Here is an 18795-nt window from a genome sequence, read left to right as displayed (position 1 = left end):
GGAATCTAACAAAACACTGTCTCAATTCCACTAGATTTATAACAGTGTAATAGTGTTATGTGGTACATATTACATATTATACTATTAAATCTAACATATAATTCAGAATTGTGGTGGCTATTCTGGGTCTTTTGTACATCCTTACAAGTGTGAGAGTAAGTTTGTCAAGTTCCTCCAAAAAGAAAGAAAGAAAGAAAGAAAAGAACACACATACAGCAAAAGGACAAATATGATATGGTTGCACTTATGTGAGGTATTATCTACAGTAGTCAAGTTCGTAGAGACAGACAGTAGAATAGTGGGGCTTCCCTGTGGTCTGATGGTCAAGACTTTCAATGCAGGGGGTGAGACTTTGCTCTCTAGTTGGGGAACTAAGACCCCACCTGCCTAGCAACCATTGCCTAGCAACCATAAAATCCAAACCTCAAACAGAAGCAATATGGTAACAAATTCAATGAAGACTTTCAAAAAGGACCCACCTTAAAGGGAAAAAAATCTGTAAAAAGAAGAAAGTAGAAGGCGATGGCACCCCACTCCGTACTCTTGCCTGGAAAATCCCATGGACGGAGGAGCCTGGTGGGCTGCAGTCCATGGGGTCGCTGGGAGTCGGACACAACTGCGTGACTTCACTTTCACTCTTCACTTTCACGCACTGGAGAAGGAAATGGCACCCACTCCAGTGTTCTTGCCTGGAGAACCCCAGGGACGGGGGAGCCTGGTGGGCTGCCGTCTGTGGGGTCGCACAGAGTCGGACAGGACTGACGCGACTGAGCAGCAGCAGCAGCAGCAGAGCAGTGGTTACCAGGGGCCAGTAGGAGGAGGAAATGGGCACAGTGCTCACTGGCTGCAGAACTTCAGTCTGGGAAAATGAAAAAGATTTGAGATGAGTAATAGTAATGGTTGCATGATAATGTGAATGTATTTAATGCTGCTGAATGGTTAAGGTGGCAGATTTTATGTTATGTTTATTTTACCACAGTTTTTTTAAAAATCTACTGGAATTTTCTTTGGAAGTGTGTTAAATCTATAGATTTGCAGAAAAATTGACATGCTTGTAAAACTGAACTTCCTCTCAAAGATTTTAACCTCCCAAGTGTCTTCCAGAGTTTTATAATTTCTTTCCAACATAGTACAACTTTGGACAGATTTATTACTGGGTCCTTTATAATTTTGTTGTTGCCATAAAAAGAACATTTTTTAAATTATGTTTTTTTTGTTCTTGATTTGTTATACACACTGTTGACTTTTTTATTTAAACCTGACCATAAAAAATGTCATTTAAATGTGCTGATAGATTCTTTGGATTTCCATAGACAGTCATACCACCTGCAAATAGTAAATTTGATTCCTTCTTTTCTAGTTATTGCTTCTTTTGTTTGTTTTTGTGAGAAGGTGCCCTATTCCTGATTTTTAAAAAAATTAGTTTGAATTAAGTTAAATTAAATTAAAAGAATTAGTTTGAATACATTTAATAGAATAAATTTAATAGTTAAGAATACATTTGCTAAAGTGTTTGATAGGCATACTTTACTCCTAAGGAAGCTCCATTTACTGTTATTTTTAACATGTTTTTATCATTATTTGATGATGAATTTTACTGCAAATGATTTTTTGTCTATTAAATTATCATGTTATTTCTTCTTATCCTATTTTGATAAATAACACTTGTGTGCTTAAGAAACACTTATGGTTGTCATACTATATTATAATTTTTATATTTTCCTGGGTTTGGCTTGTTGGTATTATTTTTAGGGTTTTTGTGTACTTATTAGCTTATTGTTTTCCTTTCTCATACTTCCCTGATTGGGTTTATATCAAGTTTTCCTGGCCACAGAAGTTATTTTGGGAGTAGTTTCTTATTCTGTAGAAGAATCTGAGAAGTTATTTGAAAACTATCTGGGTCTGGGTAATATTTAAACAACTGATTCAATTAGTTTAATTGTTTTAAGACCATTTAGGCTTTCTCTTCTTCTGCCAGTTTTGGTAAATGATATTTTTCTAGGAATTTGTCCATTTGATTTCAGATTTACTGATCTAAGGTTTATCATGTTGCTGTTGTTTAGTTTCTCAGTCATGTCCAACTCTTTGAGATCACATGGACTGTAGCCTGCCACACACCTCTGCCCATAGGGTTGTCCAGGCAAGAATACTGGGGTGGGTTGCCATTTCCTTCTCCAGTAAGGTTTATCATACTATTCTCTAATTATCCTTTTAACTTCTGCTTGATCGGTAGTTCAGTTCAGTTCAGTTCAGTCGCTCAGTTGTGTCTGACTCTTTGTGACCCCATGGACTGCAGCACACCCAGCTTCCTTGTCCGTTACCAACTCTTGGAGCTTACTCAAATTCATGCCCATTGAGTTGGTGATGCCATCCAACCATCTCATCCTCTGTCGTCCCCTTCTCCTCCCGCCTTCAATCTTTCCCATCATCAGGGTCTTTTTCAAATGAGTCAGTTCTTCGCATTAGGTAGCTAAAATATCAGAGTTTCAGTTTCAGCATCAGTCCTTCCAGGACTGATTTCCTTTAGGATGGACTGTTTGGATCTCCTTGCAGTCCAAGGGACTCTGAAGAGTCTTCTCCAACACCACAGTTCAAAAGCATCAATTCTTCTGCACTCAGCTTTCTTTATAGTCCAACTCTCACATCCATACATAACTACTGGAAAAACTAGAGCTTTGACTAGATGGACCTTTGTTGGTAAAGTAATGTCTCTGCTTTTGTCTAGGTTGGTCATAACTTTTCTTCCAAGGAGCAAGTGTCTTTTAATTTCATGGCTGTAGTCACCATCTGCAGTGATTTTGGAGCCCCCAAAATAAAGTCTGTCACTGTTTCCATTATTTCCCCATCTATTTGCCATGAAGTGGTAGGACCAGATGCCATGATCTTACTGTTCTGAATGTTGAGTTTTAAGCCAGCTTTTTCACTCTCTTTCACTTTCATCAAGAGGCTCTTTAGATCTGTAGTTAGGTCCCAGTTTTCATTCCTAAAATTATTTATGGTGTTTTTTTTCCTCTCCTTTATTATTGTTGTTTAATCTCACCAGATGTTTGTCTAATTTATTATTTTTTTCAAATGACCAACTTTTCCCTTTGTTGATCCTCTGACATACCTTTGCTTTTACTTCATTGATTTAGGCTCATAAATGTATTACCTTCTTTGTTCTACTTCTGAGGCGCTTATTGTACTTTTTCCTTTTGTGTAATTTTTAAATTATCATTTTTATTTGGAGAAAGACTTTGGTCTTTATAACCCAAATAAACTAATTTTCAAGCAACTATTCGTTAAAAAGTATAATCTTACAATCCTGATGAGAGACAGAGGAAACATACTAAATGATAGTATGGGACTTTGTGGGCTTTCCAGGCGATGTTAGTGGTAAAGAATCCACCTGTCAGTGCAGGAGACACAATAGACTTGGGTTCGATCCTGGAGGAGGTCATGGAAACCCACTCCAGTATTCTTGCCTGGAGAATCCCATGGACAGAAGAGCCTGGCAGGCTACATCCATGGGGTCGCAAAGAGTCAGGCAGTACTGAAGCGACTTAGCGGGCACGCACACACGCCTGCGACTTTTCACACTGGTTGGCAGGAATCTGTCCTTTTTCTTTTGTTTTGTAAGCTACTGCTCACGTTCCTATTTATTCAAACTGTAGGCTGTCTTAAAGCTGGAAATAGCAGCTCCCATATCCGAAGATTGTTTCACTTAAATCTCCCTCTGTTTGGGGGTGTTTTTTAATCTTTTAATTTTATATAATTTTCTTTGATTGTATTTCAATTTGCACACTCTACAAAGTCAGTAAGTCTTTTTAGCGTGTCTATGGGCTTCCCAGTTGGTGCTAGTGGTAAAGAATCTGCCTGCCAGTGTGGGAGATGCAGGTTCGATCCCTGGGTCGGGAAGATCCCCTGGAGGAGGAGATGGCAACCCACTCCAGTATTCTTGCCTGGAGAATCCCATGGACAGAGAAACCTGGTGGGCTACAGTCCATGGGGCCACAGAGTCAGACTTGACTGTGGCTGAGAACACAGCCCTGAAGGGGCATTTTATAGAACTGATAGCTTCCCTCACAATTTATTAGCTGGAAAATTTACAACATATAAGTTGAAAGAACAGTACAATTCCCACCAGAACCGGTTCCATCCATTCAGGAAACAAGTTCCCCATCTACCTACATACCATCTGCCCCTCGATTTCTCTTCCAGATAGCAGAACAGGGGTGTTTCCATCATTTCAAACGAAAAACAGATTCTCACCCATATGCAAATCTATATCCCTAGCAAATCTTCCAAGATAGACTAGAGATGTGCCAAAGGCAGTATTCCAAGTGTAAATGTTTGGAAAGTTCCAGTCCCTTTATTTTTGTCTCGGTTATTATCCTCCAAAACAGTACACTCCTCTCTCCCACACATCCAGGTTTTACTGGTTCAGTCTGGCTGCAGTTTTCTCCTTATGTCCCCAAACCTTACTCACTCTCACTTTTATGTGTATTAAGAAAAGCCTTTGTCATCCAACACATCTCCATGCACACACGTTGTACCAGGCACTACTTCAGGTGTTGATGACACAGCAGTAACCTTGGGTTCTCAGCTTTCAGGAGACTTTGATGCAGGTAAAGCAGTTGGATGGCAGTCATACTGACAACTCATAAGAGAAGTGAGCGGATGGGACCACGAGGAACGATGGTCCCTGAAATCCCTCCAAGTAGGCGACTGCTGGTATGGACTCCCAGAGGCTACCCTTCATGTGAGCTGTGGGAGGAGTCAGTCATGGTACTGGGAAGACTCCATGTGGCCAGGTGAGGAGGGCAGGGCTAGGCTCTGACTGGGGCTGAGCTTCCTTCTGCAAACAGCTCCATTCTGCCCTTTGTTGTGCCAGTGCGTGCTGCTCTGTGCCCTCCCCTAAGGGGCTGCCACCGGGCCCCTCCGTGCTCTCGCCGACCCGTGGATGCCTCGGAGGATGTGGGGGTGGAGGAAAATCAAGTCTCTGTACTGTACTTGAATGCTGTGTCGCTTATATTATGAACATTTTCAAATGCTCAGGAGAATTGAAATAATATTAGGGAGCATTCACATACCCACCATAGAATCAACTAGTAACATGTGCCTCTGCTGACTGTACCACATATATATTCATGTGTCAAGCCCTCAGTTCATCCTTCAGTTCACCTTTTTTTCTCTGATGCATTTCAAAGTAAACTACAGATATTAGCATATTTCTGAATAATGTGGAATGGACATTATTAACTAAATTTCAGTATTTGGTTACAGTTTTTTCTGCTTATGCGGAAGTTACATGGGGTTTCCCTGGTGGCTCAGCAGTAAAAAACTGCTTGCAGTGCAGGAGACCCAGGTGCAATCCCTGGGTCAGGAAGATCCCATGGAGAAGGGAATGGCTACCCACTCAGTATTCTTGCCTGGAAAACTCCATGGACAGAGGAGCCTGGTGGGCTATAGTCCATGGGGTCACAAAGAGTTGGACATGACTGAGCAACTAACACTTTCATTTTTTCACTTTCATACTAAGGTTTGTTTTCCATTCTGTTTAAAATTTTTTTTTTCAAATTTCTATGTTGAGGAATAATTGGCAAAAATTGTATATACATGTGAGCTGTGGGTTTGTCATATATGTGGCCTTTGTTATGTTGAGGTTTGTTCCCTCTGTACCCACTTTGTTGAGAGTTTTTATCATAATTTTGAATGTTTTGGGGAAGCTTTTTCTGCATCTACTGAGATGATCAGATGGTTTTTATTCTTCAGTTTGTTGATGTGGTGGATCACACTGATTTGTGGATGTTGAACCATCCTTACATTCCTGGGATAAATCCCACTTGATCATGGTGTATGATCTTTTTGGTGTATTGTTTTGCTCGGTTTGTTAATATTTTATTGAGGATTTTTGGATCTATGTTCATCAGATACCAGTCTGTAATTTTCTTTTTGTGTGTGATATTTTTATTGGTTTTGGTATCAGCCCAATTCTGACGTTCTAGCATGAGTCCAGAAATTTTCTTTTTTCTTTAATTTTTTGGGTATAGTTTGAGAAAGATAGGTGTTAGTTCCTCAGATGTTTGGTAGAATTCACCTATGATGCCATCTGGCCCTGGACTTTTGTTTGTTGGGAGATCTTTATTTTTTCAATGATTCAATTTTATTGCATGTAATTACTCTGCTCATATTTTCTATTTCTTCTTCATTTGGTCTTCAAAGATTATGTTTCTAGGAATGTATTTATTTTGTCTGGGTTGTCAGTTTTATTGGCGTGTAATTGTTTGTATTATTTTCCTTTTTCTTGACAGAGAGATACCTGGGATGTTAATTTTTCACTTCTCTGAGTAGAACTTCTGTGAATATATTTGTATACAAGTGTTTTCATGAACGTGTTTTATTTTTCTAAGGCAAATAGTAGGAATGGAATGGCTGAGTCACAGGTTATGTGTGTTTAGTTTATGAGAAACTGAGAACTTTTTCCACTTGGGAAGCCCATTTATAATAGCTATAAGTGGAGTATAACCTTTAAAAATTGTGAAGCATTATATTGGATACCTGTACTATATAATATTGTACATCAACTATACTTCAATTAAAAAATATCTTTTAGGGATTTTTCCCAGTGGTCTAATGGTTATTACTCTGTGCTGCCATTGAGGGAGGCAAGGGCTCAATCCCTGATTGGAGAACTAAGATCCCACATGCCGTGAGGTGTGGCCAAAAAAAAATGGTTAAATTAAAAAAAAATGTTTTAAAAAATACTAAGTAGAAAAAGAAGTAAACCAAATTATCTTTACATCGCAAGGATGACCACGTAGAATAACTTGACCCGGGCATTCATCGACAAAATTACCAAGAGAAGGCCCAAAATACAGCAAGTGAGAGATCAAGGATATAATTATGTGTATTCACACTCTCTATTGGGAGGAAGTTCTTTTTGAAAAAAAAATCCCATCTATTTCTTTCAAACTGAAATACTTTGGTGATGACAAAATAATAATGATGGTCACCGTGCTTTTTTTTTTTTTTTCAGTTTCCTGGCATTTAACATGGACACAGTTGGTAACCTCACCTTTCTGTTGAAAGCAGTGCATTTTCGTGAAAGGACTCTTCAGCGGGGTTTGGTGGCCCGAATTTATTATAAGGTAAAGATACATTGTGTTATAATAATATTTTCCCTTCTAACATGTGTGTAAGGCATATTCTTGCTGGCGAAAGTGTTAGTCCCTTAGGCGGGTCTGACTCTTTGTGACCCTATGGACTGTAGCCCGCCAGAGTCCTCTGTCCATGGGATTTCCCATACAAGAATACTGGAGTGGGTAGCAATTCCCTTCTCCAAGAGATCTTCCTGTCCCTGCTAAATGTAATAGAGGATGAGTCAGCAAGTCAGACACAACTGAAATGACTTAGCACCCATGCGGCAATAATTACAAGCTTCTGGAAACAGCTAGAATTTCTATAAGCCGTTTTGCATGACAGCGTTGCTTACTGCAGAGGCCCCGATGCTACTGATGAACTCTGTGTGTCATCTTTAGAACAGGAATTGATGAGTGGAGTAGTTTTTAATCCTTACTGAAACCGAAGCATCATTGTCTGTAATAACAAATACATTATTTTCTGGGGGAGCAGAGTACATCAGGCGCATGTGGAAATTAACCACTGGGCTCACCTGAGATGCACTCTGTTTCCTACTGAAGTGCCCACGATGTTCTGAAAAAACATAAAACCTTGCATCAGCATTGATGGAAGTCTAGAGGTAGTTTCTACCAAGTATGGTGCCAATGGGGTTATTGGAGGAAACCCACACCCCCACCCCCCACCCCAGAAATATCTGTTTCATCTCCTAATCCCAACATGGAATAGACAAGACGACGCTAAGAGAAGGCTCACTTATCTACTTTCTGCCTGGACTCAGAGACTCGGGACTACCATAGCCTGGAATCAGAACACTGCTCTCCTCTGCAAAGGAATTAGCTTCCAAGAGGACCAGAACTGGTTTCCATGAAACTTCCCCCAAGCTTCAGTTCATCTCTTTTAATATGAATACCAAGACCACATCTCCCAGGACAGCGTCACCAAGGATAACACAGAGCAGGAGGAGGATGCATGCCACATTGCGGGATGGGTATTCTCTTAGGAAATGCTCTTCAGCAGAAGAGCCCTGGAGCAGAAGTGGTCCAGATCCACTCGGGGAATAAGACAGACTGATGCATACCCACTGGAAGCTGGACCAAGTTTGTGCAAATTGGTCCTTCCTCCAGGTGTAGGTCTGAGGTGAAGCCCTGGCAGATACCAAGGGCATATTCAGGTGGGTTTAAGTCATTCCGCATTCCCTGCCGTTATCAAACATGGTCCCAGCCAACATAAGAGGAGGGTGCCGTCAAGATGGTCTAGAGGCGCTAGTGAGCAGAACAATGGAGACTATGTAACCTATGAATGAGCTTTCCAAGAATGCAGAAGTAAAGGATGAAGGTCACGAGATGACAATCAACAGAGTGGGAACAGTCAAAATGCAACCTACAGAGAAGAAATATTCCTAAAAGTGCAGGAACAAAGGAGCAGATATAATAATCAACACAGAAGAAAAGTATCTTCCCTAGTGTGAAAAAAAAATCAAAATTGTAATGGAAAAAATACCCAACCTGAGGATAGCTTGCAATTCTATAGTGAAGAGAATATCGTTTAAGCAACCAGACAGAAAGTAATAGTTTATCAACAAATTTAAAAAAGTCAAGACTAGCTTCAATTCTTATTCACCAGCTCCAAATGGACTAAGACCTGCTCCTACAAAGAGGAAACCTCATGATCTAAGCATACCATTCCAAGCCAGATTTAATCCATGAGTACAGGCAGTGGAAAGATATCTTCAAATATCTAAGAATTAGAAGCAATTCACTTCCCTGGTGGCTCAGAGGTTAAAGCGTCTGCCTCCAATGAGGGAAACCCGGGTTCAATCCTTGGGTCGGGAAGATCCCCTGGAGAAGGAAATGGCAATCCACTCCAGTATTCTTGCCTGGAGAATCCCAGGGATGGAGAAGCCTAGTAGGTTACAGTCCAAGGGGTTGCAAAGAGTTGGACACGACTGAGCGACTTCACCTTCACCTTACCTCACTCCCATGGCCTTCCTTGAAAATTATTCAAACACCTACTCAAAAGGACATTAAAAAGAATCAAAATTAATAACTTGAAAATAAGGAAATCAACCTATTTTCAGGGCAGGAATAGAGACACAGACATGGGGAGCAGACTCGTGGGCACAGCGGAGGACGGAGAGGGTGGGAGGAATTGAGACGGTGGCACTAACATGTACACTGCCTTGTAGGATAGCTGGCTGGCGGGGAGCTGCTGCATAGCACAGAGAGTCCAGCCTGGCACTCTGTGATGACCTGGAGAGGTGGGATGGGCGGGGGTGGGAGGGAAGCTCAGGAAGGAGAGGATATACATAGAGTTAGGACTGATTTGTGTTGTTGTGCAGCAGAAATCAATACAATATTGTAAAGCAATTATCCTCCAACTTGAAAATTTAAAAAAAATTTTAAAGATTTATGAAAGAATTGGTGGTCCCTGTGAATCAGCCAACTAATAATTATGTGTTTTGAAATAATTAGTTAAACAGAGTTAAATAGTTTTATTTGTTTTATTATTAACAGAGTTAATATTTTATTAACAGAGTTAATGTAAGTTAATATAATATACTAACGGGCTAATATAAGTTTTAGTATTTTATTCTTAATAGAGTTAAATAAACAACATAGTCATTGTTGTTTAGTCACTAAGTCATGTCCAACTCTTTTGCGATGCCGTGGACCTTCGCCTTCCCAGCTCTTCTAACCATGGGTTTGCCAGGAAGGAAAGCATGCTGGAGTGGGCTGCCATCTTCTCCAGGGGACCTTTCTGACCAAAGGAGTGAGCCCATGTCTCCAGCGTTTCCTGCATGGGCAGGTGGATTCTTTACCACTGACCCACTTTAATTTTCCTCAAACGCACATTTTATTTTGGAGACCCTTGGCCCACCCACACACCTTAGACAGTCCATCTCCCTCATGGTCTGGAATGAGTGCTTAGGGTTCCTGGGTTCTCCCAAAAGACCTGTCAGTGCAGGGGACCCAAAGCTGGTGCTCTGTCACAAGCTAGAGGGGTGGGATGGGGAGGGACATGGAGGGGACACATACATACCTATGGCCGATTCATGTTGATGTATCAATATTGTTAAGTAATTCTGCTCTGATTAAAATAAAAGAGAGCCCTACCATCTGATCATTTCTTTCCTTCCTTGGTGCAGCCAGAATTTAACTTCCAATGGGACCAGGAAATGTCCTTCTGTGTTCTGGTAACCATGGTGGGAGCCCAACCCCATAGCTCCCCTAGGAAGCCCCACTTCTCCAGTTCTCTAAAATCACCTTTCAAGCATTGCTTATCAAGGTCACTGCGTCATTTCCCCATTCGTCGGGGCAGGGAGAAGACAATAAACTTGTCACCTTGAGAATATTTTATTAAGGGCTTCTATCATTTGTGGCCTCCCTGGTGGCTCGGATGGTAAAGAATCTGCCTGCAATGCAGGAGACCAGGTTCCATCCCTGGGTCAGGAAGATCCCCTGGAGAAGGAGATGGCAACCCTCTCCAGTGTTCTTGCCTAGAGAATCCCATGGACAGAGGAGCCTGGTGGGCTACAGTCCATGGGGTCACAAAGAGTCGGACACGACTCAATGACTAACACTTTCAGTCATTTTATAAAAGAAAAATCTAAAGGAGACAAATGCATACCCTCAGTAATCAATATATATAACAGATGACTGCTGAATTTCATATGTTTAAAATAAAAATTGGGCAGGTAGAGGGATGGTAATTCAGGTGGGATGAAAATCCTTCTGGCTAACCAGTTTATTCTGTCATCACCTGTAATATTCCTCTACTGCACTGGTAGTTCTTCCATTTCAGAGTGTGTAGAAATCAGCTAGGAATGAGTGATTTTAAAAATTTGATTCATGATGCCCTCCTTCCCACTGCAAGGCTGAATCAAAAGGAAAAGGGAAGTGGTTTGTACCGACAAGTAAAGACTGTGAATCATCCTCAAAATCCAGGGGCTGTCATCTAAGTTGGGAACAACTACCCTAAGTTATTTTTCCTTATTAAGAATTTGAGATTTTGTTGGAAAAGAGTTAGTGGGGGTTGGAAATAAGGTTTCGGGTGATGTAACTTTGTAGAGCTTTCTGTTTCTTTCATTCATTTATTTATTCAGCTGCACCAGGTCTTGGTTGCAGCGCACAGGGTCTTTAGCTGCAGTGTATGAACTCTTAGTTGGCATGTGGGATCTCATTCCCTGACCAGGGATTGAACCTGGGCCCCCTGCATGGGCAGTGTGGAGTCTTAGTCACTGGACCACCGGGGAGTCTCTAGAACTTTCTGACTGTAACCTACAGTTTTTATTGTTGTGGTCAGTGCAACCTGACCTCTCTGTGTGTGTGTGTGTGACTTTAACACTCTTTAGATCTTTAAAATATAATGAAATCATTGTACCACTGAAGACTATCTTTCTAATAGCTGATGCCAACTATTTTGTTATACTTTTAGACTAACAGGTTCTTTGCCCAGGTCACCTGGTTGGCGTTTAGAACCTTGAGTTCCTGTCTGTGGAAAATGCAAGCTGTCCGTGCCGGTGATTGGATGGCACACCCAGGGCGTGTGCTGGAGGTCAAGCTGCCACAGTCTCCTCAGTCACAGGTCTTCAGGAACTTGGTCCAGTGTTAGTCGCTTAGTCATGTCTGACTCTTTGCCACCCCATATGGACTGTATAGCCTGCCAGGCTCCTCTGTCCATGGAATTCTCCAGGCAAGAATACTGGAGAGGGTTGCCATGCCCTTCTCCAGAGGATCTTCTTGACCCAGGGATCGAACCACCTCTCCTACATTGGCAGGCGGGTTCTTTACCATCTGACCCACCATCGAAGCTCAGTGGGTCCAGTGATATCTGATAAATCAGAGAGGAGCTGGAAAATACCACTATCACCAAAAAAGTAAAGTGTTACTCACTCAGCTGTGTCCAGCTCTTTGTGATCCTATGGACTTGTAGCCCACCAGGGTCTTCTGTCCGTTAGATTTCCCAGACACGAATTCTGGAGTGGGTTGCCATGACCTTCTCCAGTGGATCTTCCCTACCCAGGGATCAAACCCAGGTCTCCTGCATGGCAGACAGATTTTTTACCATCTGAGCCACCATGGTCACTGAACCTAGAGAGAAAGTCTGATCTTCTTTGCTTGTACTTCTCTGGGAGTTTCAGAGCAGAGACAGGAAATAGAGAGTAACAGCCGCTGGGTTCTGTTTGTTACCATTTTAGAAGCCAACAGGGCAGCCTGAAGAGCAGATGTTTTACGAAAAATCTCATGGTACAGAAATGCCGAGAGCTGTGTTCCAGAGGCAGATCATCAAAGACAGGAAACAGGATTAGAAACTAAATTTCCTGAGTCACTGGTCTGCGTTGATCTTGCATCTTCTAACTCCGGTGGTTTAGTTGGGCTGGGAGGATGAGCCGGAGACCAGGGCCACCTGATGGACAGTCTTTGTGTCCTTGAGCACTGGGTGCTGCCTGGGCAATAGTCATCTTGTACAAAAGTGAGGCTCCTCTGCTGACTGGGGCTTGAAATTCCTTTAATGGGGGACATGTTCCCATTTCTCAGTGAGAGGTAAGGCTCCTACCCCTGCAACTCTCAAGAGAGGGAAAGCGTAACTGACTTCCCTGTCACAGTAAGCTGACGTGGTGCCGAGGAGGGGCAGATGGTGGTCTGGAGAGAGCCCCGAGTGAGCAGACAGGAAGATCCGCGGCTGCCTGTGTCGCCTCCTGTGTGGACCGGCGCTCCCGTCTTGGTTGTTCCTGGCCACAGGAAACGCTTCTGTTCTGTGCGTGCGTGCGCGCTCAGTCACATCTGAGTCTGTGATCGCATGGACTGCAGCCCGCCGGGCTCCTCTGTCCGTGGAATTCTCCGGACAAGAATACTGGAGTGGGCTGCCATTTCCTCCTCCAGGGGATCTTCCGTACCCATGGAGCAAATGTTTCTTATGTCCCCTGCATCGTCAGGCGGGTTCTTCACCTCCGGCACCACCTGGGAAGCCCCCTGAGATGTTTCCTAGTGGGGACTTTCAATTTCCCTCCTTCTGGCTACATTCCTTTATTAGAAGAAAGAGATGTTGCTTCTCCACCAACTAGTTATTTATTCAATTTAGTATTATTTATATCAGTTCAGATTGATGGATATTCTATATTTGGGCTACATCCAATTCTAACATTTTATTTTCTTGCTCAGACTGTTTCCACTTTGTCTATTGAGAGCTCCTTTTTCGTTAGCTAGTCCAAATCTCTGCTTGTTATGTCCCCGTGATTCTTTTTTAGAACTTCTGTACTTTGCGTACCACAAAAGGTCCTAGGCTCATCTTTTATTTTCTCTGCCCACCCTGTAATCAACCATTTCTCCAAGAGTCCCTGGTCCTTTTATTGGAGAATAACATTTAAAAACCAGTATCTGGTTGCTGAGTATGCTAATTTGCTACTGGAATATCACAATTTCTAGGCTTGTTCTGAGCTAGAAAACAGATAGAGGTTTACTCACACATTCTCACACAGATTTGTACGTACTTATGTTAGAAACCACGAGTTTTTACTGGTACTTCTGATTCCAATCCCAAACCACAAGCCTTCCCTCTTTCCTATTTGTAACCTCTTTCTCTGAGAAAGTGAGAAATCTGCCTTTGACTGTCTACTGTGTTTATTTATTTGATCTTCCCTAGTATACACATTAAGTAGTTTCAGAATTGCTAGTCCGTCTCTCTGTGAGAAACACATTTACAACTAGAACACAGTATTTCTTTGTGAATGTAGCTTCAGTTCAGTTCAGTTCAGTCGGTCAGTCGTGTCTGACTTTTTGTGACCCCATGAACTGCAGCACGCCAGGCCTCCCTCTCCATCACCAACTCCCAGAGTTCACCCAAACTCATGTCCATTGAGTCGGTGATGCCATCCAGCCATCTCATCCTCTGTCGTCCCCTTCTCCTCCTGCCCCCAATCCCTCCCAGCATCAGGGTTTTTCCAATGAGTCAACTCTTTGCATGAGGTGGCCAAAGGATTGGAGTTTCAGCTTTAGCATCAGTCCTTCCAATGAACACCCAGGACTGTTCTCCTTTAGAATGGACTGGTTGGATCTCCTTGCAGTCCAAGGGACTCTCAAGAGTCTTCTCCAACACCACAGTTCAAAAGCATCAATTCTTCGGCGCTCAGCTTTCTTCATAGTCCAACTCTCATATTCATACGTGACCACTGGAAAAACCATAGCCTTGACTAGATGGACCTTTGTTGGCAAAGTAATGTCTCTGCTTTTGAATATGCTATCTAGGTTGGTCATAACTTTCCTTCCAAGGAGTAAGCATCTTTTAATTTCATGGCTACAATCACCATCTGCAGTGATTTTGGAGCCCCCCCAAATAAAGTCTGACCCTGTTTCCACTGTTTCCCCATCTATTTCCCATGAAGTGATGGGACTGGATGCCATGATCTTCGTTTTCTGAATGGTGAGCTTTAAGCCAACTTTTTCACTCTCCTCTTTCACTTTCATCAAGAGGCTTTTTAGCTCCTCTTCACTTTCTGCCATAAGGGCGGTATCATCTGCATATCTGAGGTGACTGATATTTCTCCTAGCAATCTTGATTCCAGTTTGTGCTTCATCCAGCCCAGCATTTCTCATGATGTACTCTGCATAGAAGTTAAATAAGCAGGGTGGCAATATACAGCCTTGATGTACTCCTTTTCCTATTTGGAACCGGTCTGTTTTTCCAAGTCCAGTTCAAACTGTTGCCTCCTGACCTGCATATAGGTTTCTCAAGAGGCAGGTCAGGTGGTCTGGTATTCCCATCTCTTTCAAAATTTTCCGGTTTATTGTGAGGCACACAGTCAAAGGCTTTGGCATAGTCAACAAAGCAGAAATAGGTATTTTTCTGGAACTCTCTTGCTTTTTCGATGATCCAGCAGATGTTGGCAATTTGGTCTCTGGTTCCTCTGCCTTTTCTAAAACCAGCTTGAACATCAGGAAGTTCACGGTTCATGTATTGCTGAAGCCTGGCTTGGAGAATTTTGAGCATTACTTTACTAGCATGTGAGATGAGTGCAATTGTGCGGTAGTTTGAGCATTCTTTGGCGTTGCCTTTCTTTGGGATTGAAATGAAAACTGACCTTTTCCAGTCCTGTAGCCACTGCTGAGTTTTCCAAATTTGCTGGCATATTGAGTACAGCACTTTCACAGCATCATCTTTTAGGATTTGAAATAGCTGAATTAGAATTCCATCACCTCCACTAGCTTTGTTCGTAGTAATGCTTTCTAAGGCCCACTTGACTTCACATTCCAGGATGTCTGGCTCTAGAGGAGTGATCACACCATCGTGATTATCTTGGTCGTGAAGATCTTTTTTGTACAGTTCTTCTGTGTATTCTTGCATGTAGCTTACAGTATCTAAAAAAATAGTATTTTCCAAATTTACTTCAATATGTTTTTTCCTTCTCCTTCAGTGAGCTTATGTTATTTATTTGCAACACAGCTGTTAATAGTAAATCACTACAGGTAACAAGATACAAACTCAATATCCAAAATAAATTTACTTTTACACACGATCAATAAACAATTAGAAAGCACAATGTAAAATTAAATTAAATTTCCAACATCATTAGCAAACATAAAATTCTTAGGAATATATTTTGCAACAAAAATTCAAATAGTGCAAGGTCTATACATAGGAAACTATAAACCATTGTGGAAGGTAATTAACGGGAACTTAAATAGGTGGAAAAGGATATCGTATCTATGCATGGAAAGATCCAGTATTGCTCTGATGTTCATTCTCCTTAAATGGGTCTGTAGATCTGACTCCATCTCAGTCAGATTTGCCGCAGACATCTTTGTAGAAACTCACAAGAGGATGTGACAGTTCATATGGAAACACAAATAATCTGAAATAGCTAAAATGACTGAAAAAAGCTGAAGACAGGTGGAGGCCTTGTAGTACCTGATTTCAGAGTTTATGTTTGTGCTGCAGTTACCCAGACAGTATGGATTTGGTATAAGGATAAACAAATAGATCAATGGAACAGTATAAAGTCCAGAAAACTGACTCACAAATATATGTTCATTTACAAAGATACAAAGGGAATTAAGTGACGAAAAAATTTTTCAACAAATTGTGTGAAAAACAGCTAAATATCCAAATGGAAAAAATTTATTCCTCATATAATACAGAAAAATTAACTTGAAATTGACTTAAAGTGAACACTTAAAATTTTAGAAGAAAACATGAGACTATTTCTTTGGAGTTGGTGTAGACAATGATTTTTTAGTGAAAAAGATAAAAATCACTAATCATTCAATTAAATATTGACCAGATTTTTTTTCAAAATTAAAATATTGCTCTCCAAAAGACATCAGTAAGAAAGCAAAAAGACAATCCATAAACTTGGAAAAATTATTTGTAACACATGTATCTGACAAAAGACTTATCCAAAATAAAGACCTTCTCTAACCCAGTAACAAAAAGACACAATCTAAGAAAAATTACACAAGAGACTTGAAAGACATTTCAAAAAAGAAGATAAAAGAATGGTAATGAGCACATGAAACTTCTCTCGATCTTATTAGTCATCAGGGAAATTGAAATTAAAACCACAGTGAAATACCACGACACACCCACTGCAATGTGTTAAGCAAAAGGGTGCAAGTCAATCATGGTGACAGTATAGAGCAAGGGGAGCTTTGATCATTGCTGTAAAATAGTGATAACTGATCTGGGAAACAGTTTGGCAGTTCCTTATAAAGTTAAATACACAGCTACCCTACAGCCAGCACTTTTCCCCCTAGGTTTTTATGTAAATACCTAGAGAAATGAAATTCTGCTCACAGAAAGACTTTTACAAGAATGTTTATAGCATCTATATCAATAATAGCCCCAAACTGGAAACAACTCAAATGTTCATCTGCATGAAATTAGATAAACTAACTGTAATATCTTCATACCACACAATTGTATCCAGCAATGAAAAGGGATAAACTGCTGTTACATGCAGCCACATAAGTGAATTTTACAGATGTTATGTGTAGTGAAAGAAGCCTGGAAAGAAGTTACTAATGTATGATTCCATTTATATGACATTCATTCAAGAAGGGGTGAAATTAGTTGGTGGTGATCTGTGGGTCAGAGAGTGAGAGAGTGTGGTGTGGGCTGGGAGGGAGTACCGTACAGGGTCTGGGAAATTTCTTTATCTTGGTATGGATGGTTACATGGGTGCATACATGTAAAAAATCATCAGGCTGTCAACTTAAGATTTATGCATCTGACTGTGTGCTTTTTATACTTCAATTAAAATATTTAAAGATACAGCTTAAGTGGTGCCTCGCAGCAGTTAGGTTGTTTGCATTACAGGCACTTATCATATTTTCTTATATGAAATGGGAGACTCAGAACTTTCCAAGATTCAACCACTGAATCTTGATATGCTAATTGGGGAAAACAAGAAATGGCAAACAGCAACAACATTCACCAAGTATCAGTTCTGTGCTAGAGAGTTTTCAGTGGCATACCAAAACACAGTTGTGGGCACCCGGACCAGCCAGCAGCATGGAATCCAGAGCATGGTGACAGATGACAGGGAGGTCTGGGCAAAGTTAAAGGAGCCTGGCAGGAGGTGAGCTATTGAGGGCTGGCCCCAAAGTCAGGCAAATGGACCCTAAAGATTCTGAACCTTCTATTAGAGATCTTGACATCTGAGAGTCTGGACCATGGGAAGCAGGTCCCTGGCCAAGGTGGTAGGAAAGGCTCAGGCATGGACAGTGGGGCAAATCATCCAGACAGGGCAAGGGACAAGACAGCTTAGTCTGAGAGACACGCAGATGTGTGGGTACATGTAGCAAACTCAGGGCTCATGGTTGAAGAGCAGAGCATAGACACCACACTTTTCTAGTTTATGGGATGCTAATTACTGGTGAGTCTGACTTGGTGTAAATGACTGAATACTGAACAGCTGTTTCTTTTCTGGAGTTTCTCCTGCTATTTTTCCTCCCGTTTCATTGTATATAATTGACATAGAACATTGTGTAATTTCAAGGTGTACAATGTGATGATTCGTATATGTTGTGCACTGATTAACACACTATTGTTAGTTAACACTCATCAGCTCACATAGCTGCATTTTTGGTAGAGAGTGAGGCATTGAAGATGTACTTTCTAGCACCTTGTATGTATATAGTATGATACTGTTGGCTGTAGTCACCGTGCTATGCTTTAGGTCACTAGACATTTTTCCCCTTGACCAACACGTGTCAATTTCTCCTGCCCCCAACCCCTGATAGCCATCTTTCTACTCCCTCTCTGTGACTCAATCTTTTAAATTTTATTTATCTAAAGAATTTTTCTTTTATGTGGACCATTCTTAAAGTCTTTATTGAATTTGTTACAGTATTGCTTCTGGTTTATGTATTTTTTTTTTGGCTATGAGGCCTGTGGGATCTTAGTTCCCCAAACGGGGATCAAACCTGCACTGCCACCTCCCCCGCCCCGCCCCCGGATTGGAAGACGAAGTCTTAACCGCTGGACTGCCAGGGAGGTCCCAACTTCAGCTTTTTTAGATTCTGCATATAAATGAGATTGTGAAGTATTTGCTTTCTATGTGTGACTTATTTTACTTATCATAATGACCTCAAAGTCTATCTATGTGGTTGCAAATGGTAGGATTTCCTTTTTTCTCATGATGAATGGCTATTTCAGCGTGTGTGTGTGTGTGTGTGT

General features: G+C 41.3%; 1 protein-coding gene across 1 annotated transcript in view; it reads left to right on the top strand.

The window, feature by feature from the left end:
* The window catches only part of ACOXL (acyl-CoA oxidase-like), a 269160-nt gene that overhangs the window by 215478 nt on the left and 34887 nt on the right, over nt 1–18795 (top strand). Inside the window, exon 13 of the mRNA XM_018054699.1 lies at nt 7019–7130. Coding sequence (XP_017910188.1) covers nt 7019–7130 — 112 coding nt within the window. The remainder of the gene's footprint in view (nt 1–7018; nt 7131–18795) is intronic.

This window comes from Capra hircus, chromosome 11 (genome assembly GCF_001704415.2).
Source record: "Capra hircus breed San Clemente chromosome 11, ASM170441v1, whole genome shotgun sequence".
Lineage (NCBI taxonomy): Eukaryota > Metazoa > Chordata > Mammalia > Artiodactyla > Bovidae > Capra > Capra hircus.
Note: the sequence above shows the minus strand (reverse complement) of the source record. Positions and strands in the feature narration are given on the sequence as shown.